At 35.9% G+C, this 26,129-nt stretch overlaps 5 protein-coding genes across 16 annotated transcripts in view; 3 read left to right on the top strand and 2 right to left on the bottom strand.

Moving 5' to 3' along the window:
• The window catches only part of LOC118743267 (mucin-19), a 207,705-nt gene extending 203,289 nt beyond the window's left edge, over positions 1–4,416 (top strand). For all 6 annotated transcript variants that reach the window (XM_036475840.1, XM_036475839.1, XM_036475842.1 and 3 more), the window contains one exon: positions 61–4,416. In XM_036475840.1, coding sequence (XP_036331733.1) covers positions 61–2,495 — 2,435 coding nt within the window. In that variant the 3' untranslated portion in view covers positions 2,496–4,416. The remainder of the gene's footprint in view (positions 1–60) is intronic.
• The window catches only part of LOC118743278 (proteasome subunit alpha type-6), a 70,077-nt gene that overhangs the window by 38,344 nt on the left and 5,604 nt on the right, over positions 1–26,129 (bottom strand). The window lies entirely within an intron of this gene.
• On the bottom strand, positions 6,968–11,787 carry LOC118743277 (phospholipid scramblase 2). The gene is made up of 6 exons (XM_036475859.1): positions 11,530–11,787; positions 8,995–9,033; positions 8,781–8,930; positions 8,202–8,593; positions 7,976–8,119; positions 6,968–7,293 (listed from the first exon to the last, which is right to left on the bottom strand). The coding sequence occupies exons 1-6, from the start codon at positions 11,609–11,611 to the stop codon at positions 7,264–7,266; spliced, it is 837 nt and encodes a 278-aa protein (XP_036331752.1). The 5' UTR covers positions 11,612–11,787; the 3' UTR covers positions 6,968–7,263.
• LOC118743273 lies at positions 12,799–14,594 on the top strand. 3 transcript variants are annotated; one of them, XM_036475855.1, is made up of 7 exons: positions 12,865–12,879; positions 12,942–13,002; positions 13,104–13,279; positions 13,336–13,395; positions 13,512–13,685; positions 13,743–13,832; positions 13,887–14,594. In XM_036475855.1, exons 3-7 carry the CDS (start codon positions 13,180–13,182, stop codon positions 14,168–14,170), a joined length of 708 nt encoding a protein of 235 aa, XP_036331748.1. In that variant the 5' UTR covers positions 12,865–12,879; positions 12,942–13,002; positions 13,104–13,179; the 3' UTR covers positions 14,171–14,594. The 3 variants fall into 3 exon arrangements, with proteins under 3 accessions (XP_036331746.1, XP_036331747.1, XP_036331748.1); XM_036475853.1 differs by having other exon boundaries at positions 12,799–12,879; positions 12,942–13,279; positions 13,887–14,593; XM_036475854.1 differs by having other exon boundaries at positions 12,799–12,884; positions 12,942–13,279; positions 13,887–14,589.
• Positions 14,734–21,901, top strand: LOC118743272 (syntaxin-6). 2 transcript variants are annotated; one of them, XM_036475851.1, is made up of 6 exons: positions 14,734–15,083; positions 15,137–16,191; positions 16,460–16,620; positions 19,633–20,293; positions 20,376–20,470; positions 20,536–21,901. In XM_036475851.1, exons 2-6 carry the CDS (start codon positions 16,157–16,159, stop codon positions 20,610–20,612), a joined length of 1,029 nt encoding a protein of 342 aa, XP_036331744.1. In that variant the 5' UTR covers positions 14,734–15,083; positions 15,137–16,156; the 3' UTR covers positions 20,613–21,901. The 2 variants fall into 2 exon arrangements, with proteins under 2 accessions (XP_036331744.1, XP_036331745.1); XM_036475852.1 differs by lacking the exon at positions 15,137–16,191 and having other exon boundaries at positions 14,744–15,083.

Below are 26,129 nucleotides of genomic sequence, written 5' to 3'. Positions count from 1 at the left end.
AATTCTCCAAAATCTGTAACTTACAAAATACTAATTTTAATTTCCATTCACTTCACACAGATACCGACGAGTCGAAGTCACGCCTGCTGGAGCATGAAGCGGCACGGGGCCTGCTCTCGCTCTCGATGACACCACCGATTGGTCAGAGTGTCTCGCCGCGTCCAAAAAGTGAATCGTACTCATACCATCTAGGCGAGCGCGTTGGCGAGCCATCTGCAATTTCCTTTGCGGGACAGATGAGTGCTAGTGTAACAACCACCGTCACCGCTATTACCAGTACAACCACAAGCAGTACACATCCCATTGGCATTAAGCGGGTCATATCGTTCAGCTCACCCAAACCACCGTTCGACTATCAGAAACAAGAGCAGTACTACTCCAATCCCGAGGAGTCCAAACCGAAGTACAGCAGTATTGCTACTACAGCTAGTTACGAAAGCGCGCCAATCGATCTCACCAAGCCACGCGCCGCGGTAAATCCTGCGCCCTCACCTGCAGTACCCGCAACCACTTCAGCTACACCCAGGGTAACTGTTGAAGAGTACAATCCAAGCAAAGTTGTGCCACTCGCCGGTCCACCAAAGCAAACGCAAGCACAGATACGCGACGTAATTTTCGGCAGCAGCAACAACGAGTCCGGCTTCCTTAAGACGCTTATCTCAGTGTCGGATAAGGTGCGCAGCTCCACCGAGATGCTTGAAAATTACAAGAACGGCGATGAGCTATCTCAGGCCTACCAGTACCACAAAGCCTTTCAGTACCACAAAATCAAGCAGATTCAAATGAATCGCAGCTTCCCCGATCCGATCAATGTGGGTGCCATTAATCAGAGCCTCGCTAGCACACCAACAATGTGCACGGTGAGTGTAACCAGCGCGGGCGCAAGCGCAGCGCTTACCACAACTGCGAGTGCGAGCAGTGCCATGCGAATTTCAGAAGGCATAGCCAACACGGCAGTTGTGGAAAATGTCAGCCACGGCATTGCGCAAGCCATGGAGGCCACGGAAGTAGTACGCTCAAACGTAGCAAATAAAATTGTGCATACTTCAGGAGTCAATGTAGACAATGAAGGGCCGAGAGAAATGAGTACAGCTGACTTGCAAGTGCCTGCGATTGAGGCGAGTGTAGCGCCAGCGGAGGAGGAAAAGAATGATCACAATGCGATCACGCCCAGTGCATCAGTTAGCAATAAATCAAGCACGCAAAAGGTCCCCCACAACAAAAAAGTAGTTTCTGCAAAATCCAGCTCTACTTTGCCTTGTAAGTCGTCTGACGAAGGCGAGGACAGTGAGTGCATTTCTGATCAGGAACAGTCAGCAGCGGGGCACACATCTAAAGCTAGTCTGAATGCAAGCAACGCTGCTTCCGCCGCCCAAGCCACAGAGCCACACAATGCCAAGCTGCCTGCCGTCGTGGCACAGCCTGGCACCACCGATTTTACGGGCGTACTTTCGGCACCCGGTCGCACAGTTGTTGTGGGCGAGGACGGCCTCAAGAAGTCCGGCAACAATGAAATTCAGCCTGTCTATCCGCGCGTACGCATGTCACCAGACGGTCGACCTGTGTGCAAAGTATGTGCGAAGACTTTCCAGACTCAAGGCCAACTGTCGCTGCATATGAATATACACTATATGGAGCGAAAGTTCCGTTGCGAGCCATGCGGTGTTTCTTTCCGCACGCAAGGTCACCTGCAGAAACACGAACGCGCTGAGGCGCACAAAAACAAAGTGATGATGACATCCACTTTTGGTGTGCCGACGACTTCCAATCCACGCCCCTTCGAGTGCACGGACTGCAAAATCGCCTTCCGTATACATGGACATCTCGCCAAACACTTGCGCTCCAAAACGCACGTACAAAAATTGGAATGCCTGCAAAAACTACCCTTTGGCACCTATGCCGAAATCGAGCGCGCCGGCATCAGTCTCACCGAAATCGATACAAGCGACTGTGAGAATTCACTAATCTCGCTGAAAACACTAGCACAAAAGCTGATCGAAAAGGACCCCAACAAGCTGGGCAGCTACACAACACCTTCGGGCATGGGTGGCATCAGCGGCAGTGGTGGTGCTGTTGTTGGCAGCGGCGCCTCGCTTGCCGATACAACGAATGCAAACACAAACCACAGCGCCATCGTTTCACAGGACAGCGCCTCAGAGGATGACTTCAGCGCCGCTACAATTGCGGCTGCCACAGCCATTGCCTCACTGGACAATGATAGCGCAGCAAGCACGCCGAAACGCGCCAACTCCACCTCCGAAGATGAGGCGATCGTGAGCGGGCTAAATAACAATCTGAAGCGGCGGTTACCAGGTAACTTTAGTAATGGCGAAGAAAGCGACAATCCTGCCGATGGCGCCGTCGGTATTGGTGGTGGCGGCAGTGAGAAGCGTACGCGCGTCTCTTCGCTATCCAGCATTGGAGCAGCCAGCGCCACAGCGGCTGTCGGCTCACCAACGTCCATTGCATCGTCAAATGCGTCTTCGAACAACTGACATTATGCATATGCGCCACCGTGCGGATGAATAAGGGATGCGCTGCCGCGGACGCAAACGCAGGCATCAGTCATATTGCCAACGTCGCTATCACCAACACAACCAATGCCGACGCAATGGGCGCAGTCTACTGCTTTGCGACACAACAACTTGAATGGGAACGGTGTCACTTGGTGTGGTGGAGGTGAAATTGGAAATGGATTAGGAGATGGACTGGCGCAGAAGCAAATTCACTTGCAATTGCAATATCAGCCACAGCAGCCGTTGGAAACACAATTTGTAAGGCCACAACTAATGCAGCGGAAATACTAACACGCGACTAGTGGAAGCGGAAGTGTAGTATGCAGAAAATTTATGTAAATTCTTAACTATCTACATACATATGTACGTATGATACATACTTATTTACATACGAGTATATAGTAATGATTTATAATGTTGAGTTTTGCCGAAAAAATTTAGCCGCAGTTATGCTCCTTACGAAGTCCTAGCAAAACAAAATCATTCTTGAAGAGATCCAACAGTCGGCGCATATCCTGCATAACATATCGTGTCTTTACAACAGTTAGATAACAGTTAAAACAAATTTTTATGAGAGCCATTTTTTCTAGTCAGCATGATTTTTGAAAACAATATTCGCACTCTACAAAATCAAATATATAAACAGTATTTGTTAGAAAATCCATATACAATATTTCGCTCAAAGAAAATTAAATACTTGCAAAAAAATATTTACCCTAAAAAAAATTCTACAATTGAGCACAACTGCGGCTGCATTTTGTTCAATGCAAATTATTTGATTGCGCATGCGCGTGGACTTACACCAATTCTCTACAAAGCCGGAGAGCTAAAAAAAAAATATATTTAAAGATAGTTAAATACAAGAAATTAACAAACAAAAAACTTAACTAGGGAATCCAACTATCAAAAGCTAATTTATATCCAGACAGACATATGGTATTTCAAAAAATCTAAACCTTTATAGTATATACACACACACCTACAAACCTACACACATATACAAGCACACTTTTTCCGCAAAGTAAAAGAATACATACATATACATACATACCTAGGCATAACCACCTTAATATACAAAATCTACTACATAACTACATCAAATTTTATGTAATTTCATATACAAAATATCACGGGATATATGTATTATCTAACTAAGAAAATAGTGAAGTCCCCGAAAGCCTCGATCTACATGCACGCATACATATACAATTTCTCTAGGCACTACATACATATGTATAACTTTATATGGATAATTATGTGTATACACAAATCATAACTGCATATTTGTAAATATGTATGTATGAATATTTTTAATAAATCTATTTAACTAGATATGTATGTGTGTATTGAAATTTAGGTACATATGTTTCGATTGTAAGAAACTTCTAATCAATATTTTGTGCTAACTTTCTAAATGTGTTAGTTGTTAGATGTAGTAATAAGTACTTATGTAAATTTGTATTTATTTTTTTAAGAAATAATTTTTAGAAAATCTTCCTACACTTATTTTTAACCGTATAACATATACATTTATGCTATGTACATACACAACCACACACACACATACATACATATGTACTCTCTAAGTGCTGTGAGTCTACGGGCTTAGCCTCTATAAAAAAAAAAAAACAAAAAGAAAGTTAAAATTTAGTTGAGAGGTTTATTATAAAAGCAGATAAATGAAGAGCAAGTAAGGTAAAAAGTTAATTAGAAATAAAAACGTCATAAATATGTGTACATAAACTTTTAAATACATACATATGTACAATGTACGCTATATAATTAAACAAAAAATATTGATAATTACTTAGCACTAATCGCTTATGCTATAAGCTGTGGCTCAGCGGCCACATCAAGTCAAAATATGCTATTCAATAAAAAATAACAATATGAAAAAATATTTAATGAAAAGAATTATTGTACGCAAGTGGTACGTGTAAGTGTGTAAAAACTGCTGCTGAAAACTTTTTATATATTAATTCTGTGTACGCAAAAGTTATACGCTTTGTTGCGTCTTTTAGTTGCTTTTGAGAGATTAGCCGCTGAATACTGAATTTTTCTAATGATGATCTTCAGTTTTTGTTTTTTTTTTCAAAGTGTGCCGATGCAATTGCGCATGTCCCAGTTTTCGCCCAGCGTTTGCTGAGCTGACGTGAGCTGTGGCGCTACCTGCCCAGTGTTATCCTTTTTCAACCGTATCCTTGCTCGATTACTTTAGTGACACTGATCGCTAATTGCCATGAAAATATGTAGATGTTTACCTGTCATATTGAAGTCACACTTTTGATAAGTATGTATACATACATATATCGCTCATTTCTTTCAATAATACCATAACTCGAGACAAACGGCTTTACAATTTTGAATTTACGTATACTCCCAAAGTAGAAATGAATACATATTTAGTTCTAGTGAGATACATACTGGTAATCGATAGAGCTATGAAATTTTTTGCACATCATAGAAGAAGAGGTAGCGGTAATTTCTGCATACTCGACTCAAAATTTATATTTTTGGATTATGGCACTATTGAAGTAAATGAGCGATATTTTTTCTCTATTTCTTTAATGGCAATCGCTGATGCCTGAAAAGCGCTACAGTAATACGCAAGCCGAAACTTTATGTTGACGGAAAGCCAGCATGGCGTTAAGCGCCAGAGTGGAAGTAGTAGTCCGCAATGCATCACTAATAGCAATGAAGGTTAGCCGGTTGTAAATATTGTAAAATTCTCTGGCGAGTTCCCGCAGTTGAGAGCTCCATAAAACATTACAGGCTTGGCTGTGGTTTAATATAGCCAAGAAATTACTTGGGTCATGACTAGTTTCCTATATAGGATCGGGCCCAAGTACTTGACCTTGTCGAAAAGCGGCAGGCAGGTAAACACACCCAAATCGAGGGATCTTATACATCCTAATGTACAAGACCAGTTCTGTGTTAATAGTGATGGAGAGACCCATTTTAGCTAAGATCATAAAGGGTGTCCAGGAATCTAAATTACTTTACTTTTTTTCTTTGTGCATGCTAGTGTCCATATCTTTGCATATTTAATGAAATAGTCAAAGGAAGAACTTTCTATAATAAGAAATTACAGTTCCGACAAAGATCAAAAAATCTCCGGTTCAGTGAAGTTCATCAGTGGTACCTACTTTCTTAAACAGGAATGTGACCTTAATAATAATAATAAGAGATAGTGTTTGGCCGAGCTTCTCCTCCGATTTGTGGCATGCGCCTTGATGTTGTCACACAAAGGGAAGGCCGACTCCGAACGGCGATTGTATTTTTATGAGAAGCTATTTTTCATGGCAGAAATACACTCGGAGGTTTGCCATTGCCTGCCGGAGGGGCGGCCGCTCTTAAGAAAAACCCTGTTTTCTAAATTTTTTGTGCGTTGTTGCTTTGACCAGGTCTTGAACTCAGGCCCTGTGGCGGCCTGGAAAGTGACCTTAATAGTCACTAGAGTTTTGAAAATTATTTAATATCAACAGCCATGGCTGTTTTCATTTTGAAATCACACAGTTCTTCCTAAAAAATATTACTTACCACACTGTATTCATGCTACTAAATTTTATTAGTTTTTAATATTAAGAAAAATTAAACAAAAAAAATATGTTAGTAGGGCTGATTTTAAAGTTTAAAAATGTTGAACATTTGTTTTTATTTATTTTTTTTTTTTTTGTTTTTTTAGTGTTTTTCCATATACAACGAGACTGCAAATGTAATAGCTATTACATGCATGCAAATGTAATTGAAGTACATAATTTTGTTGTGCTCGTATCAAACGTCGTTGAACGCGTTTAGGCTAAGAGTTCAAGTTTAAGTTTGCTCATATGTATATCCATAAAAAAAAATTTAGTAATGATGAATTAAAAAATTTAAGCTTTAATAATTATAGTTTAAGCCTTTTATCAATAGTGCAAAATTATAGTCTCTTTTTTATGCAATTTAAAACAAGAGTAACATTTTTTTTTTTTTAATAAATAGTAACAAACGCGCTATGCTTACAAATATAATAGTCGATTTGAGTTTAGTTAATCTGATTTTTGTACTAATAATGCAATTAGATTTTTTACGCTTCGCAAAGAAATTTAAATCAACATTTTACTTATAAGTGAATAGCAATAAGTTTTCGTGTACAAATCAAAACAAAATGCATGTATACAAATACATTTGTATATCAGTGCATAAAAACAAATATTTTAATTAAATTCTATTTTTGTGTGTCACAGCTGATTAAATTATATGTATGTAAATGTTAAGCAAATAATATTTTGTCTAATCAATTTTTACATCGGTGTGATTGTATGTAACATAATTTATATTTTTTAGCATTAAATGTGAATGCATAAGGGAAAATTCAAGTTGCAAGAATGTAATTGTAAATACAAAATATAATTATTATTCAAGTAAAATAGTTATGTATTTGTATGTATTAATGAACATATACGATTACTTATACCAATACATACATACATAAATATAAATATAAACATATAAACATATAAACCACATGACCGATGGAAGTGAATAAAAATGAAATCTGCAAAAATGTCGTAAATAATGATTTTCATTTATAAACTTTGTAGTTAAAAGAAATATTTCAATTACAAAAGGTAAAAAAGACTCGTGTTGAGGCTGTTTTTTGCCGGCTTTGGTTGGACCCGGCACCGTATGCGCTACTGCCTGGGTAACTGTGAGCTGTTTGTTATTGTTTTTTGGTGTCATTATTCCTTAGTGGAAGTTGGTTGGCTCACATTCTGGTTTGGAAGTACATATATTCCTGGAAAGTAATAAAAAAAAGTTAATGCGCAACTAAATTTTTTCGTAGAAAAAAAGTTGTTTTTTTTTTTTTGTAATATTTATATTTTTTAACGTTTTTTTTTTTTAATGTTTATCTTTCTCTAAATGTATGAATAACGTTATTTTCTATCTATATCTTAATTGGTATCCTTATTTTTAACTTTACTATTACTTTTTTATCATTATCTTTATTTTCATTTATATTTTTGCCTTTATCTTTCCTGTTTTTTGTCTGCCAATTTCCTTGTCTTATCTTTATCGTTATCTTTTTATCTCTATTTTTATCCTTTTATCTTTAACTCTACATACAGGTTTGTATATATTTGCCTTCATCTTTATCAATAACTCTTAACCTTAATCTTTATCTTTACCTCTACCTTTGTCTTTAGCTTAAACTTTGCTTTTATCGCAATCTTTATTTTTATCTTTATCTGCATTATCTTTTTCTCAATATTTATCCTTCTCTTTATCTGTATCACAACCTTTATTTTCGTTTTTATCTCTGCTTTTAGTCCTATAGTATTTATCTTTATCTATCTTTATTTTGGTCATAATCTTTATCTGTGTCTCTACCTCTAGAAGTGTATCTATCTTTATCTATTAAGTTATCTTCCACTCTTTCGAAATCAAAGATTATCCACTTCAAACAATGTATATCTTACCAACAAAAACGCGGCACCCAAAATAAGAGCCCGCTCCTTGGCCAACAGTTTGGCATCACTGAAATATATATTCGTGGTATACTGCGATTTATTGGCTACCCACTTATGATCAATAGACGCACGCAAGTCGCCGCCCGAGTGAATCTATTTATAAAGACATAAAAAAATCCATAAATTAAATAAAAACTCCCCAGGAAAATCCTTCCAGTCTCGGCCCACTTCTTACCCTAAAGAACGATTCCTTCGGCAAACAGAAGCAGCAAAAACCCGAGTTCTCTGGACCCTCTATGCAGAAAATCGGCTCACCGGTAACGCCATCTTGTATGTAGTAGACTGGCTTCAGAACTGTCGGGGAATGCACTATGCGTCCCAGTAGATTACCCGGTGGTATCCAGACTTCCAAATTCTTGGGATGACAGCATAATGAACCCAGCGCAAATTGTTTACGAAATAGCATGGCCTCCTGGTGCGTTTTATCCAGCAAATGCATTTGAAATGGCCGTGCAGCGCCCCAGAGTAAACGATTATTGGATGTTGAGCTCTCGGAGGCGGCATAAACTGCATCTCCCAAGGGTGAGCGTACCACATAGCGATTCTCAGAGGAGACAGAGGTCAAAGCTACGATAATAAGAAATACATATGTATGTAATTTCAATTAAAAATTTTTTAGCGTACAGTCAAGACTCGATGATGTGAACACTTGGTGCTTGTACTGGCACTTGTATAGGGTTAAAACTTGTTTGACCACTTTATAGAATCGTTGGAGTCCCTTTGTGCTCCATGTATTCGGGCTTAAAAGACTTACCCGCATTCAATTCAAATGTTTGCTCAATATGCAATGATGGTAACTCCGTTAGAAAATCATAACCGGTCATTGGTATGCTGAAACTACGCTGCGTGGAAATATTGGTACCCACTGTGGATACGGGTAGGGGTAATGGTATGCGTTCGGGAGCTGTAGGTATGAAACGTACGATAAGACTTTTAAAAGTTGATCGAAAAACAATTAATAAACTTACAGGTTGGCTGTGAGGTAATGCTGATAGGTCCATCATAAACTGGAAAAGCAGAACACGAGAAAGTTAGTGAGAACTACAAAATCGATCCAAATTTTGATACTGATGGAGGTACTGGAGAAGTAGTACGTGTGGAAACAGGTGTTTTGTATTTCTGCTACTAACGAAATTGTCCTTAAGGGAAAATAGTATCCACCTTCGATGAGCAACATTCATTAAATATGCGTCAAATAAGTCAGGATAATTTTCAACGCTTTCGCGAATTTTGGCAGGGCGATTGGCTGTACCTACACATCTGTCTTATAGACCTATGTACATGCCGAAAAATGGTAACCAATGTGTTGTTTTTTTATTGAAAGTAAACGGTTCTCTCCGAACTTTCGCGGAGCCAAACCCTCCTCTACAAAATCCTCGGCAATCCTTTACACCGCCTGGCCGAAAGAGGTCAAACTAACCCCAAAAAAATCGGAGTTACATTCGATGGTCTACATCTTTGCTCGCACCAGAGCACTGCCTACATGATGGGGCCAAAATGCTACCCGTCAAGGCCACATGTGCCACAAACGTGTGCATCCGGTGGGTGGGTGGATGACGTTAGTGTCCGGTATGCGGAGGCACCTGAGGACTCGCAAAACCTATATGTTAGTTGAGCTTGACGAAAACAACAATTAAGGGACAAGCCGATCAAATCGTCTCTTTTTCATATCAATTTTGAATATAACTGTTTAGACGAAACAATATGATTTTTTTCAGTCCCACGAATCCCGTGGATCCACGGTATTGATGACCTCGATTTCGCAAGCTTGCGGGTTCGGTAGACGTGTTCATGACGAAGCAGCAACCGATGCTCTACGCCCGCATATTGAGCAGAATCAGGAGATTATATTTGTCAGGACGGCCGAGTTGTAAGAATAGATAGTATACCTGGACTAAACATTAAATTGAGTTATTGTAAGCTAGACATAAGGTGATTTGTGTCTATACCATTAGTCACAGAGTTATGAGTCTATCCCTTATGGCATGAGCGCCCAGGATACCGTTTTATAAATAGTTAGCGGAATAAAGAGACATTCGATATTTGATAGCGTGAACGACGGACGTATTTTACTAACCACTTAGCCTTCTGAATATTTCACTAGATTTTCGAATTCAACGAGCATTTCTACATAGGAATTGGATAGGGCAATCCGGTAAAAAAAAAAACACACAAATTTGTGATCCAGTGTTATCAATGTCATTACCGGCCCCCAATATCGAGCAACCTTCGGCGTATCAGATCAGTGAAACTTTCTCAGAAGGCTATGAAAGCTTAGAGATGTAAAAGTTAAACAGTACTAGGGACAGGGGACCGTGCTTTGGGCCCCCAAACTTAATTCTCCTCGGCTTCGAATAAGGCAAATTCATATAAGGTGGCGTTGCTAGAACAACTGACTTGATTCGCCTGGGTAAACATACATATATATCGCACACAATCTTCAATAGTGACACAACTCAAAATTTTGCATTTTTGAAATTATGCACTAAAAATGCACACAGGGCTTTTATTTACGTTTCAACAAAAACTGTAGCAAATTTTTGTTATAATTTGTTGAAATCCCCTAAGGTAAAGTCTCCATTAGCCATATGATTAGTATGTGCTAAGAAATAGTTTTTCGCATTTTCTGACGGTGACGCGTAATTTTAAGTTGTGTCACCTTTGAATATCGTGTGCGATATGTCAAAGCAAAGAACGTAAATGTATACATTTACGTTCTTTGGTCAAAGTGAGTGAGCTGGTGAGTGAAAAAATTAGTTTTGGAATTTGGTTAGGATTTTCTTTCACTCTTCTGCCTTGAGCGAAGAATAGCTGAACCAAAAGCAAAAACAAAATACATGCAAGTTTTTGTTTATATAATATCGGTGCAACCAATGAGAATTTTATAATATTATTATTAATATTAAATTCGCCTTGGGTACAACCTTGGAAGTTTGATCTCGAAAAAATACAGCATACTTTCAAAAGCCTATATATTAACAAAATTTTAGCATTTATGCATCGCCGTTAAAATGATTGAATAAGCACCCTGTAAATTTTGCACCTGCATTGTCTTCATATTTATTGGATGCACTTCAATGCAGTAAATGATTTACAATACCGCCACTTTTTTCCTTTTCGATTTACTAAACTTATTGAAGCTTATTCGCAAGGCTTCTAAGATAACAGTTAAATAAAAACATAAAGCAGATAAGATAAGTCCAGGCGGACACAAAACAAAGGCACAAACTTTCCTAATTATTATTGGGTATTTAACTTACAATCATATTAAATTTGTTTTTCTTTTTTACGTTTTGTAATTTATGAAAACTCAGACTATTATTTATCCAATAAATGTATATACATATGTATGTATATGAAACCAAATTTCCTATATTTTTGTATATGCTGATTAATACACCATAAGGGATACGTGATAGTTTTTTCAATAGGTATGCGATTATTTTTTTCTGCTATTTTACAAAAAAATTGTCACCGTTATGAAATTCGTAAAACTCTTCTACCTCTAGGTTCCGCATTATTTTGTTGAGCGACACGAATTTCGCTATCGTATTGTAAATTTCGAACAGCATCGTTTTGCAACATTCTTGATTTTTACTGTCGTCTTATTCAGTTTTTTCTTAAAATTCACTTATTTTAAAAAATACACTTTTTCTGCAGGTTGGCTTTCCGAAAACCGAAGCACTTGTTCTTTTATAACGAACTAACCACAAACTGATTTTTAAACTGATGAATTTAATTGCTGTGCATACGAATTTCCATTGATTATCTACTACTGACCGAAACCCGATAGTATTGTATTTGCTTTTATCCTTATCAGTTCTTGGGGTATTTAGTTATCAATACTTACCTACCAATGACAGATAAGAAAATGGTATTCTCTGCCGCATATAGCACCTAATCCACTACAATAAAAATACGCACACATATACCTACAAGTATTCAGTTTAGTGAAAAACGATTTCTTAAAAATGTAGTGGGAAACCAATTAATGGACATTTCAAATTTTAAACTTAGCGTTAACATCTAAAAACCGTATTCAAGTAAGTAATAAGTAAACAGATTTGTAAGATGGTTTCTAAAACGTTTTTTTTTGTTTGCCGAATTCAATCGCTTAAAAAACTAAGAAAATTGGTTATTTTACAACCAAGTACATAATATCAAATATATTAATAGACAACAGCTCAATATTTGCCTTTATATTAAAATATTACTAATATTGCCGCCACGCAGTTTTCGTGCAAATGAAAATGCAGCTGTCAATCTACCAAATTGCCGGCAATAGATGGCAAGCTATAAGCTCTGATATGTATTGCTCTTGAAGAGAAAAGTCTTCATTGGATATTTGTATTCTAACACATGTATCAAGTTATAAACTTTATCCTTTGGAGACGGGCAGTTAGTTCTGTGCAATGACGCTATGAATTTTTTTACATAGTCTCTTTGTTAGACATAAATATATTACAGAAGACCGCTACCTTCATCTAAAGTGATAAATAAATAAATTGCTTAAATTTATCAGTTTATCCGCATTCTTCATTAACGCGCCTTGGTAAATAATTGCATAAAATTGTTTATTATTAAGCTTTGGTTAAATAGATTTCCATACAAAGCTTGACAGTTCATTTATCAAAATGATAAATTTTTCACTTTACCAAGGTTATCAAGAGTTTATCACTTTTGTTGAAGACCCCTGGTATGTTTACATAGTATCGATATTCATGCATTGCCGATAGTCAGCACCATTGATAATTGCGATAGTGATGCACCATCGCTGCTATCGATAGTTTGCCACCACTAGTAGGACGCATAGAAATAAACAAAATGCAGAATCGAAAATGGATAGTGGAAAAGTAAGGTAAAAATTCCAAATTTGTTAGATTTTAAATTAAATTAACTTCAAACTAAACTTTAGAGCCAACGAGAGAAAGAAAAGAGTGCAATGGACATCGGACGCTGTTAGGTTTCTTCTGCAAGTATGGAGGCAGAAGTTGTTGGAGTTGGAAAATACCAAGAGAACTGCTCCTATAATCGAAAAAATGTCGGAGCTAATGATTAATCGTGGATTTAATTTTAGTGCAGGAGAGGTGAAGGTTAAAATTCACAATTTGAAAAACAAATTTCATGAAGAACGAAGACAAATAGAATCTGGCATGGCTATGGAGGATGAGTGGCCCTTCTATAGAGCATTAGACTACTTGATGGGCAATCGCAGAGGTTACGAATGGAAAGACTTGATGATTGATTGTGCAGGTTTAGCCTTAAGTAAATGACGAATTGTTAATTTTCTAATATTCTTATCTGATTAGATCCACTTTATGATTACAACGAGGAATTGACTGCCAGCCGTATAGATGATATTTTTAAAGGTAAACATCGTTTTACGCTAATAATAGTGATCGGTATTGGTTGGCCAAGCAAATGCAATACCAAAAACTTGTTGTTCTAAATTTTAATTAAATTATTCTAACATTAACGCTTGTAGAAGACGGCGAATTAAGTGAATTTGAAGAAAATAATATACAAGGTGATCCTATAGTCATAGAAACGCATTTTCCATCTACGAGTATTTCCTCTTCGGAAGTAGAGGTTTATGACGAACAAAGTGAGAGTGAACCCTTACAAAATTTAAAAGCAAGCGAACATAAGCAAGATTATAGTAAGTAAATAACTTAAAGAAAATGTATTTAATACATTCATGCATATTCACCTACAGTTGAGACTAAACCGAAAATTATTGAAAGCGACGGTTTTAGAATAATAGCCGACAATATATTGCCCCGAAAGAAACCCAGTTCTAATGAAGGTAATATAAAAATATGATTCTGAAAAACAAACCTAATTAATATGCCAATTTCAGATATCTCCTCCCGGAATGGCATTTGGCCACAAAGGACTTCAAAAGCAAATTTGAAGATATCTGAGACTGACAAGCCCAATTTTCAATACTTAAATTTAGCCAAATTAGAGCTTATTAAATTACAGAAAGAGCAAGTTAAACAAGAAATGAATTATCGAAGTAAAGAATTCGAACAAAAAACGCGTGAACATAAACTACGACTGCGACACATGCAAGAAGAACATGAGTTGCGAATGAAGTCGCTTCGTAATGATTCGAAAATGAATTCGCAAGAAACTGATTAAAAAAAAAGCGGACGCATATTTAAAGTTCTGTTAAATTTTATAAGATTTTTCAATTTCACAAACATTCATTTTTTGAAAACGTGCATACATTTACGAATATATTTATTTTTCTTTTAAGAACAAACATGAATTAGATGCTAATTAATGATTTAATTACTTTTTCTTACTTAGAAAACATGTTTTCTCTATGTGTCGTAAGTTTCTCAAACTCACCGTAGAAGGCAATGAATAATTTTATCTTGTAGAAATATAAGTCCGTAGCTATCTATATTCAAAATAAAGTCTAAAGTTGAAAGCAGCTTTTTTGACATATCCCATTGAAAGTTATGTCAAAAAGCCTTTCACTTTAGAGTTGACTTAATTTTGACTATAACTACGGGCCATACAATTTAAGAAAAAAATAAATAGCATTTAAAATAATTTTTCAATGCGGCAACTAAATTTAACAGTCTTATTTTTATTGTTGGTGTTTTCGACATTAAATTTAACAGCTTTATGAGTACGGGTCTACAATTTGTGCCGTAATGTCCGCTTATTGGATCTGCAGCCTGGTGGACATGCTGATTTATCCAGTCTCGATTTTTCTCACTGGTACATTTCAGACACACGTCATTAAAAAAGAGCGTAGTTCAGCGTGGCAACTACATCGTTCACAAAATTTGACATTTCTTATGTCATACGTCATAACAAGAAAGCGACCAAAAGAAAATTTGAGTTTTTCATGAAAATTCGGATAAAAGAGGAGCAGGAAAAACAAACCATTTTCTGGCGCAGACTCGATGGAAAATCGTAAAATATAAACACGCTGCGAGAGAGATTTTGCGAAAAGTCTTGGCTGAATAGTAGCGCGAAAGTAAAAACGGATGGGAATGACCAGAGCAGCACGAAAATAAAGTTTCAAACAAATTTAAAGGTAACTAAACTAAACAAAATTTTATAAAAAAATGGAAAATCCATTTTATTTAGGCCTATAGCGCAGGTGAGCAAGCGTAATTCAAAGCAATTGGCTGCGACGTATTGCAGTGCACTGGCCAAGGGGTGAACATGACAAAGTACATACGTATGTACCTACATATGCATATGCATATAAAAAGTAGATGTGGTCTTGGTGGTTAACTGATTGACAAAAGCACGAACAAATATGTACACTCACACTGCCATGCGCACGCCAGCTCCAAGCAGTCGTATCAGCAGACTGTGAGTGGGGCCCATTGACTGCTGGTGGATGGTGCTAAACAGAAAATGCGTGAGAGCTTTAAGAATTTAGTTGGCGAAGAACATGGACGTTAGCAGAACGTACTGCAAAATTACGGTCTATTGCGAACAGTCTTTTATACTTAGAAGAGTTGTGAAAAAGTAAAAAAAAAAATCGCCTCATGTACCTTGGAAAAGTGCTTCAAACGCAAATTCTTTCATTTAATAGCTGCGCAAGTGGAAAATGTTGCGGAATTCCAAGAGTCAAATATTAAAGCGATTACGATTTTTTTTTTAAATATCAAACCCAAAAACGCTAATAAAACACGAAATACCTTGCAAACGGGTTTGAAGGAATGATATGTTCCAATGCAGTAAAGAACCGTGATACACATACATACATAAGTTTCCGTAAAATTGTTAAAAATCAATGTAAAATAAACTGAAAATTACGGTGTTATAAAATTTCCTTGCGATTCGGAATACGCCTTTATATCTGGCGATTGGCTTTATAAATATAGTTACTCTTATGTCTGAGAACGTCATCTGTGTGTCAGGAAAACTATAAAAGTTTTCATAAACCTGAAAAGGGAAAAGTAAAAAGATAAAGAATAAAATTAAAAACGACGCTTATAAATAAAATACAAAAAGGGAATCAGCGCAGCTACGGATAAGCGCAAGTCGAGCAGTGGGGCAGGAGTAAAGTAAAACTCAGTTAAAGAAGTGAAAATATCGTACATATAAGTTTATTGAAATAGTGGCAGCGGCTTACAGATTCAACAGCCAGGGGTCATGTCTCTTGAAGATCCATTCTTCGTTGTGAAGGAGTACGTAAACGATTTTGGTTTTTAAGGTTTTAGCATGTTTTTTGCTATGGTTTTGTCCTCCCGAAGGATACGCTGTTGTTTTGTTTCTAATTATTACGTATCTCTCTTTTTTTCTACAACAATTTCATTGCTTAACGCCGCTGGAAACCCGATACACTTTGGTGCCACTTACATATATTAAATGCGACTTTGACTGGTCGTTGTTTCGGCGTGCCGCATTAACCACGCTACCTACAATTGTGGTTACTCGGTCGATTGACTCTTGCAGCGAAGTATTTAAAGCATTAAATAAAACGCGCGGCCTATACCTGCGTTGGCGTGAATTGAGCGATAGCAGCGGCAGCGCAGAAGTTGAATGGACGACAACCGAGCTAAGAAACTCTTTGCGCAGCATTGAGTGGGATTTAGAAGATTTGGAGGACACAATTAATATCCTTTTTGAAAAAATGCATAATAGTTATTTATATACATAATTGTGTGCACAGTCACATAGGCATGCCAAAATGTTTGATAGTTTGTGTGGACGTATGAATGTAAACGTAGTCGTTGAAGAATGCAGATATTTGTATATCTGTTGTTTGTCTGCTGTGCTAAATAACCCGATCAGTTAATAGAATTATTATTGCTGCTTCGGCCTCCATAATGGCTGAACCCATAAACACTTATATTATTACAGAAAAGTTGCACACAAAGGTGTAATTCTGTCATTTTTTGTGAAAAATCAATTTGGCTTAGCTAAAATATTTTGTTTCATCGGATAGGGTTTCTTTGAACCATGTAAAATTGTTATCAGATTTATTGATAAAATATCGTTTACAGCTCCAGAGATAACGATAGCTCATGTTATGTGCCTGCTTGTTAAACGGTAATAAATGCCTATCTAATCATGTAACTAAGCCTTTAAAACCTCAAGTGCTGGTCTTCAGACTGGCATAAATTCACTCAAAGCGAAATGTTAAAAATAGTGAGATTTTTGGAAAAAAATGTTTCGTAATACTCTGTTAGCTCGAACCAAAATATGCATAGCTCCCAAGCAAAAATAGCCTGGGCATGAATTTTAAACGTTTTTACTTGTGTTGTAATATATCAAATTTGTTGTTTTTGCATTGATGCGGAAGATATATTTCTACATACATATGTTCATATAACAAAATTTTGAAAACAAGTAATTTTTTAAGCAAAAACCAAATTCGACTTATTCTTATATACAAATTTAAGAGTACCGTTAATTTCTTCATGCTCCAATGATCACAAATTATTATGGGACCAACAAGGATTATAAGAATCGGTAAACATGCACCAAAGTTATGCAGTAACATAAATAAAATTGATAACCTCCTCCTTTTTTTGAAGTCGCGTTAAAAGAGTTTAATCTGTTAAGAATTGACAGCTTCCTCCTTTTTTGAAGTCTCTTTTTAACCGATTAAATATTCTTAAAGTTGGAAATCTTTACATGACTCGCTCACTATATTTTTGTATTACGATTTTCTTCCGGCATAGTGTGTGGACACATAAATATGTAGATAAAGTGAAACAACCTACGTGTGCACATTAGGGTGACCCTTAAAATAACATTTAAATTTTGTATGAGGCACCCGTCTTGTTGGGGCCTCAACATATCTGCATTCCAAATAATTCTGAATATAGAGAAAACTATGGCTGAGTTTCCTTGTACATTTCACATTTCACAGCCAGAATAAACACAATGCGATTAAAATATACGTTAACATATCATCAGGAACGTTCTAAAGAATAAGTAAAAAAAAAATGTATTCCAAAAGTTCAGAATGAATAAAGAAATGCAGCCTATAGAAATTACATTTAACCAATTGATGGACGACAACGCTGATGGATGAACCGACCCGAACGGGGCTTAGTAGCCGCTACAACAACAACAACATTAAACCAATTATATTCAGCAATTTTTATTGAGCTTCAGGCCGTTTTTAATGAAAAACTTATTGTGGAAACGCAACAATAATTTGAAAAAAAAATATGGTAGAAGTGATAGCTATTTCGGAAATCACCACATTTCCTCATCAGACTTCTTTCAGTAGGATTCGAACCGACGCGTACGCACTGTGCTAAGTTTCGCCTTGTGAATTCTTGTTGATTTTTCCCACTATTTCATTTGTTAAACCAACTATAATCAAGCGGAGCTGTTCCAGTGCTATTAAAACTTGATCTTGTGGTTGTTGGTTTTTGTTAATATTTCTAGTATCAGAATGTTTAACTTTTAGGTGCGCTCGTCCTTAAGTTACTTGTTTTTGTCATTTTATGGCCTTATACCAATTATATTCAACAATTTTTATTGAGCTTGAGGCCGTTTTTAATGAAAAACTTAGTAAACCAATTTTAATTTTAATATCATTACAGTAGAAAAGTTCTACGGTGAAAAACCTTTTTTACGCATGGTGAGAAAATTTTACACTTCTGCTGTGCCAATTTGTAACTTTTTATATAAAAAATATATATTTTTATTGGATTTAATTCTTCTATGTAGAACTGAAAGCCATGCATTTATTACACGTCTTGGCAATAACATTAGGACCAAAAACAATTTAAATCCTTCAGGTAGGTGTGACTCTTGCTGCCAACTTTTTCACTAGCCCGGCCGGCTCGGAAATTTTCATTCACCTCATTGTCAAAAATTTATTGTCCGGAGTACTTTTCTATCAATTGGCACAGGCCCTCTGCATAAAGTAAGTAAAAAATAAAGCCATCCACAAAAATTTCAGCATTTTAAAATAATTTTACGAATCGTTACCAGGGTTTGAACAAAAATCTTTTTAATCACAAAAGTAAGACAGTATTTTGACTTAAGCCACCTTTAACTCAGCAAGCTCAGATCATATAAGTGCTATGTTGTTTAAGGCGTACTTGAATTGTCTTCCGAAGTACTTGTCAGTTTAGTCATGGAAGAAATCATACCCCGAAACAGAGAAAAAAAACCATTATCTAAAAAAATGTCCAAGGAAGGAAGGTAGACCAAACTAACTCTCCCCTATACATACTTGAGTTACTTGTTCTTTTTTAGGATAAGTTTTTATAAAAAATGCTATGGAACCAAGAAAAAATTTAAAAAATGCCGCACTTTAGAGCGTATGTCTTTATTTTTAAAAAAGGGTGCCCATAAAAAAATTTGGATGTTGATATTTTTAAGGACCACCCTAGTGTACATGTATCATTCTATTTGCTATATATGTTGCGCTGTCTCTCAGGGCCACTGTCTGAATGGGTGAGAGAATTACTGAATGCAGATCATATTTCAATTTAGGCGCACTTTCATACAATTTTATTTCCTACTTTATTATCTATTTAATACATATGCATACATTTAATCAATCGAAATTCAACACACATGCATGCATACATATAATTATGTAAACACTTTCGCCACAATTAAGTACTTTGATGTCTTCCTTAACCCATTCACTGCACGCATAGTTGAAAAGAATCCGAATAAATTTCGCATTGATAATCGTGAGCTATTGAGTCGGCGCCATTTCATCGACAACACGCGCGATGAAGTCAAGCAGATGAAAGAGAAGATGAGCCTGAATCGGAACAGGGACAGAGATATAACGGCACATCAACCACTACTCGATGAGCATAATCAGAACGAACTCAATCATCAAAACAATCAGAACGGCAACGGCAACAATTGCAACTACAACAACAACTATAATAACAGCCTAAACAACAGTAATCATCACAACAATCATATTCATCATCATCACGGTATCAACGATAAAACCTATCTGGTCGAGTGCCCGAACGGTGGCATAGGTGGCGGACTATTACAGCAAAATTCTTTGATAACCAGCGGCAGTGGTGTAGCTAATACAATTGCTGGCACAATGGCAGCAGCGGCACAACGTCACAGTGGTACAAAGTACTCCAAATTGGAGAATACGGTCGACAGTCCGGGTCATTATCCATCGCTGGATAGTCCGGGACATCGATTTGTGGGCGAAACTGTGTCGGTGCAGCAGCACATGATGCAGGGGCAGGACGAGCAGCTAGATATGATAAGTGATTCCATTGGAACGTTAAAGACTGTGTCACGTCAAATAGGCGTGGAATTGGATGAGCAGGCTGTGTAAGTGGTCAATATAAAGATTTGAGATGTATGTACATATGATATGAAAAAAATACATATATTCCTTCTAACTTCTCCGCAGCATGCTCGATGATTTTGGTAATGAATTTGATACAACGGAATCCAAATTGGATACAACCATGAAAAAAGTTGCCAAAGTATTGCACATTAATAATGGTAAGTGGGAGGTGTATTTTCGTTACACTTGCATACTATCTATTGTTTTCTCTCTTCTTTGGCAGATAAACGTCAATGGGCCGCTATATTCATTCTATCCGCGCTTTTGTTACTTGTGATAATTTTATTTATAGTTTTGTAAATATTGCGCTAAGTAAAAAATTTCTGCATCATTGTTGACATTTATTTGCTAATTATTTATATTTAAAATGAGTAATACCAAATTTGTATGTATAACTAAATAGCCTATTCAGAATTTGTATTTGTTTTATTTCATTTATTGCTAGCAAATTTTAAAAGCAAACAGTTACTACATATAATAAACGTCCAGTATAACTATTTTGTTTACATATGTAAGTAACAGAATTCTTAAATTCGCTATCGTTAAGGCGGCCTTGTCTAAATTCTTGGAAAGTTCGTTCCAAATTATTAGTCGGTAAGTTTGTCGTAGGTTGAAAATACAAAATTTCAATATGAAAAAGCGAGTCGTTTAAAAGAAACATCTAATTTCTCGATTTTCCAGCTAAACACCTTCTGGATTTCAAATCAGTAAATAGTATGTTCGGCAGTGTTTTACCGGCTCAAGGCTCGAAAACTGAACTACATATACAGGCTCCACACTTACATAGAAGCGGTTTCTAAAGTTACTCGGCGGTTATTTCTCTGCTATATGCAGTTGTATAGTAGAATGTTTGGCAAACAATTTATATAAGACGTCGTCGGAGCTATTCTGATTGCGAAAAGAAGACTAGTAGTTTTAATTATCGACGCCATTTTGGCAGGTAATTTTATATTTTGCACTACAAACAACAACAATTAATGATTTCAAACAGCTCGTGAGTGTGTACAAACTTACACTAACAATTCTGTAGTAATGTGCGCCTACAGATAGGCAACAATTCCTGAAAGGCACTTACTGAATTATCTGCTGAAGAGCTAACGATAGCGAATTTAAGAGTAGGTACTACATAAGAACCTCTGATCGTTTGGTTATTTAAGAATTTTTATTAATATACATAAGTATAGTTTACTATTTATTGTTAAAGTACATTTAACCGTTATTAACTGCTGCGAAAGGGCATTATTAATTAAAGTTTACCTAACCTCTTTCTCTTCAAGCCCAATTGTTTTAAATTTTCAAGTTTTCGTAACTATTACTTTTACATAATTTAATTTTTGGTTTAGCCAATTCAAGTTTACTACCATATTTAATACAAATAAATGTTTTTCTCACTTAGTTTTAAAACCTTTCTGCAATTCATATTCACATACATACAGTTACTTAAATAAAGTTGTATCAAGCGGCGTGCAAACAAATATACATACATATTTAAAAATTCATATAAATCGTTATTTTGTCTTCAAATTGTCATATACACAATACCGCACATATATGTAGCAAACAATGAACAACTGTACTACTACTAAAAACAAAAACAAGCAAACGAATTAATATAAAGAAATTCCAATTTTAAATTTAAAAGAAAATTTGTAAATCCAGTTAAAAACGCAAATGTATCATTTTAGTTGCAATTACTGCAATTCGAGTAAAATATTTATGTAAAAAGTATATAAATTGCGCATATATATACACATGTATATGCATTATATGGTATGTATTTATTTACGCAAAAGTTGTATGTAACTTTAAATTTCAGTCAAATACAAAGTAGTGAAAAATTAGAATCCATAAAACACTAAAAAGCTATAATCGAAATTTGAAATGTAATGAAATGTATCTACAAAGGAATTCAATTGCGAAAATATATACTATATATATATACAACCACTATATACAAAATGCAGCTATTTTTCTTTTACGTAAGCCAAATTTGGATTACGAATATTGAAAAAAAGGAAATTATTAGCAACCCAATAAACACTGGGCTGGGTTAACAATTCGAAAAGGATTAGAAAACAAATATTTATTCAAGTCTCACCTTCGATAATGAATGTGAACCTTCCTTATCCAATTTAGCCTCCCATCGGTATGAATTCGAAATCAAGACCACTGTCGAATGGAATTTTTAATGAGAGATAGTTATTGTCTTATATTGCCATTTTTGAAAAGTTTCCTGATTTACGGCGTTTTCGAACTGGCTGCCGAGATAGACAGATCTTCCAGTCAGGTGTCGATATACTCTGAACGTTGGAAAACTAAGGTTGGTTATGAGTTTGTTCTCAGTACGATATACATACTAGATATCGCAGGTCATTAATTTGGAATGTTCGCCACAATGTTTATTAGGAAGGAACATAAAAATTGATTTGAAGAAATATGGTAACGTTATAATTATCGATACGTTTTGCTAAGAATTGTCCATCTCTTAAATTTAAGTGAAGGGGCCAGTTTTTTTTTTAAGGATTGGAATGGTTATCCAACCTGGTTTTATACCTATCACTGAACTTTTTTATTTCATCTTTGACGGTGTATATTTTTGGATCTCTTTGAATAGTATGGTTTGACATATACCATATAGCATTTGTTATTGACCTTAAACTATGTTCACATATCAATATTATCTCAATCAAAGCTCGTTTTTTAATCACCCCGTTTACACAGGCAAATCTCAGATTATTAGCCGTCAAATTTGTTGTGCTTGTTATTCTCACATCTCAAGGAAAATTTATTTTTCCTTCTCTGTGCCACCGTGATCACGTTTTTCTGCTATAATAAGCAATATAAATATATTTTAACTTAACATTTTATTAAAAATACCTTTACAAACCTCTTTTACTTGCTAGCGTACATTTTTGTTTGCTTTTACATTTTGGCATTTCTCCTCTCTTTCGCAAAAACAATCGATAAAACTAGGATGGACACCGAAAAGTTATCGGTTAAATCTGAGATTATTTTATAATCACAGATTAACAAGCGACGAATTTTATATGGCTAATCTCTTGTTATAATTACAGATTAGGGTGTTAAGCTCGAAAATGAGGATAATCTACTTATATGTGAACCTAGTATTAGAGTTTTTGATTGAACCCGCTGTATTATTTCCTACGTTGAATATCATCATCGTCAGTAAAAGTGACAATACGGCCATCGTCAGCCATGTTACCGATGCGCTGATGATCGTCGACGATGACGATGTCGATATTCAGCATAGGGCCGAGTATTTCAATTGCTTGCCGTTCACCATATTTATATCGCATAAGTCCAAATGGGTTTTATAATGGTTTTATATATATACAAATAGTGGATTTGCTGTTTGCGCGGGGTGAAGTTAGCCAGCCAGAACTCCCAGCTGCAGACTTTTAAGACGAATTTATTAGTGCTTAAAATATACATTACACATAATAAAGCTTATTTCCACATTTGTAGAACATTTGATAAATAACCTTTGAAATTGATTTGAGAAGTAACCATGTTCTCAAGTGAAGATCAAATTCCCCCGTTTTATTGCGAAAGCTATAATTTTCAAATCGATATAGAATTATTTTCAAACGTTTGACATTTGATAAAGTGCCCTGATTTCAAACCATTCTCAAATGCATGTCAAACCTAATTGTTTGCTGGGTACATACACATCATTATATAAATAGGCAATCATGTTTCCTTTACACCCCTTTTACGGCTAAACTATACTTCTAAGGTATAAACAATTATATATCATTAGAAAGGTATTTTGATGCTGATGTGCAGGCAATTTTTCAAATTTCAAATTAGTTTAAAATAGAGCGAAAAAATCAATTCAAAAGTCACACCAATACCAATGCCATACATGTACATGGTTGGGGCGGAAATGCCTCCTAAATGTATGCTTTTATATTGATACTGAATTACAGAAACGTGCTAAGCAGCAGTTTAGGAATAAGATGTATGTATGTATGTATGTACATGAACAGATTAGACTCAAACGAGGAAGAAGGTATGGAGTTGAGTATGGAGAAGAAGAAAGGATAAAGCAAAGATTAACAGAAGTAAGAGAAACCGAAACATGAAGACAAAGAGAAAGGTAAATTTAAATTCTTCATAGTATACATATGTCATCGCAAAGATGTGGGTGAATATGTAGATGGAGAAAAGAATGAAGATAAAGATCTGGTTAAAAGTTAAGGAAATGATAAATATAAAAATTAAAAGATAAAGATATAGAAAATAATATATGTAGATAAAGGTAGAGACAAAGACAGAAAAAGAAAGAGATACAATTGAAGAATGACATGTTGTTATTTTATGTTATGTTATGTTGTGTTATGTTATGTTATGTTATGTTGTGTTATGTTATGTTATGTTGTGTTATGTAATGTTATGTAATGTTATGTTATGCTATGTTATGCTATCTTATGTTATGTTATGTTATGTCATGTTATGTCATGTTATGTTGTGTTATGTTATGTTATGTTGTGTTATGTTATGTTATGTTATGTTGTGTTATGTAATGTTATGTAATGTTATGTTATGCTATGTTATGTTATACCGTGCTAAGTCATATTATGTTATGTTATCTTATGTTATGTTATGTTGTGTTGTTTTGTGTTGAGTTGTGTTATGTGGTGTTGTTATGTTATTTTATGTTATATTCTGCTATGTTGTTCAACGCATTTCACCTCAATTCAGTTCAATTAACTCAACCCGGCTCAACTCAGCCCACCTCAGCTCCCCTTATTTTAAAAGGTTGAATTTCAACCGCTGGGCGAACACTAGTGTATATGAATGCACAATTGGGTGTGGAAAAAGTGAAGTCAGAATTTGTTTTATAGGACCCTAAAAACCTCAAAACTGCAATGGGGGACACAGAAAAATTACTAGTGTTGAAAAATGGTCTAATAAACAATTGGGATTTATTTTTGGAATTCTCCTGAAGAGAAAAAAAGATTTTTGAACGAAAAATATGTTGTTGCTTTCACATGCAAAATTCTTTTCTAGGCGACCGGAACTGCAACATAGCGAGCAGATAATTGGCGAATTGATGACGGCTGAAGTAGCCTCCGCTAGAGGGCTATTGATTTCCTTCCATTATGACCGGAAAGGGATAGTTATTACAGATAGCTATCGATTGCAAAACTTTTGTTTACAATTCCCCCCACCATACACTAGTTGATAACTTATTATCGATAGATGGCCGTGCATTTCTCGGTCCCCATAGACACCAATGCAAATCGAATGCATTTCGATGATTTCATACAAAACCCAAACAAAACTTGTGAAGAAATTTTTGCTGTGGAAATTTGTAATTGAAAATTATTTAACATGAAGCGCGTCAAGAACACCACCAGCAAAACTGCACAGAGCAAGAAAGCCAAAGCTATTTCTTCAAATGAAAGTGATGGCGGCAGTTTACCGCTTCCCGCAGTTAGTGAGGAGCGAGAGAAGGCAGCTCCGAGCACGCAGTACATCGATTCTTTGCAGCAGCGTCGTTTGGACACAGCAGACAGCACCTCTGAGTTTCAATTTAATAAAAAACGTGTGCGTGTGCTTAGTTCTGTAAAGGAGGTAAGTGAATCGCGGTCCGGTGGGGTACTGTATTGGATGTCACGCGATGCACGCGTTCAAGACAATTGGGCATTTTTATTCGCACAACGCTTAGCTTTAAAATTGAAATTACCGCTTCTGGTTGCCTATTGTCTCGTGCCGAAGTTTGTAAATGCTACACTACGCCATTATAAGTTCTTATTGGGCGGTTTGGAAGAAGTAGAGCTCGAATGTCGC

This window comes from Rhagoletis pomonella, unplaced genomic scaffold (assembly GCF_013731165.1).
Source record: "Rhagoletis pomonella isolate Grant_MI unplaced genomic scaffold, Rhpom_1.0 Rhpom_scaffold_00007, whole genome shotgun sequence".
NCBI lineage: Eukaryota > Metazoa > Arthropoda > Insecta > Diptera > Tephritidae > Rhagoletis > Rhagoletis pomonella.
This window is presented reverse-complemented; position numbering and strand designations above follow the sequence as displayed.

Bases quoted from the DNA above. Each gene is read 5' to 3' on its own strand.
- LOC118743277 (XM_036475859.1), bottom strand. From the start codon at position 11,611: ATGTTGCAAAACGATGCTGTTCGAAATTTACAATACGATAGCGAAATT. The intron at 8,120-8,201 runs GTAAGAAGTGGG...CTTTATAAATAG, and splicing joins CGAAGGAATCGTTCTTTAGG to ATTCACTCGGGCGGCGACTT. The intron at 7,294-7,975 runs GTAAGATATACA...ATTACTTTCCAG, and splicing joins TGGGTGCCGCGTTTTTGTTG to GAATATATGTACTTCCAAAC.
- LOC118743273 (XM_036475853.1), top strand. From the start codon at position 12,851: ATGCAGAATCGAAAATGGATAGTGGAAAA. The intron at 13,280-13,335 runs GTTTAGCCTTAA...TTATCTGATTAG, and splicing joins CTTGATGATTGATTGTGCAG to ATCCACTTTATGATTACAAC. The intron at 13,396-13,511 runs GTAAACATCGTT...TAACGCTTGTAG, and splicing joins TATAGATGATATTTTTAAAG to AAGACGGCGAATTAAGTGAA.
- LOC118743272 (XM_036475851.1), top strand. From the start codon at position 16,157: ATGTCTCTTGAAGATCCATTCTTCGTTGTGAAGGA. The intron at 16,621-19,632 runs ATATCCTTTTTG...CATTCACTGCAC, and splicing joins AGATTTGGAGGACACAATTA to GCATAGTTGAAAAGAATCCG. The intron at 20,294-20,375 runs GTAAGTGGTCAA...ACTTCTCCGCAG, and splicing joins GAATTGGATGAGCAGGCTGT to CATGCTCGATGATTTTGGTA.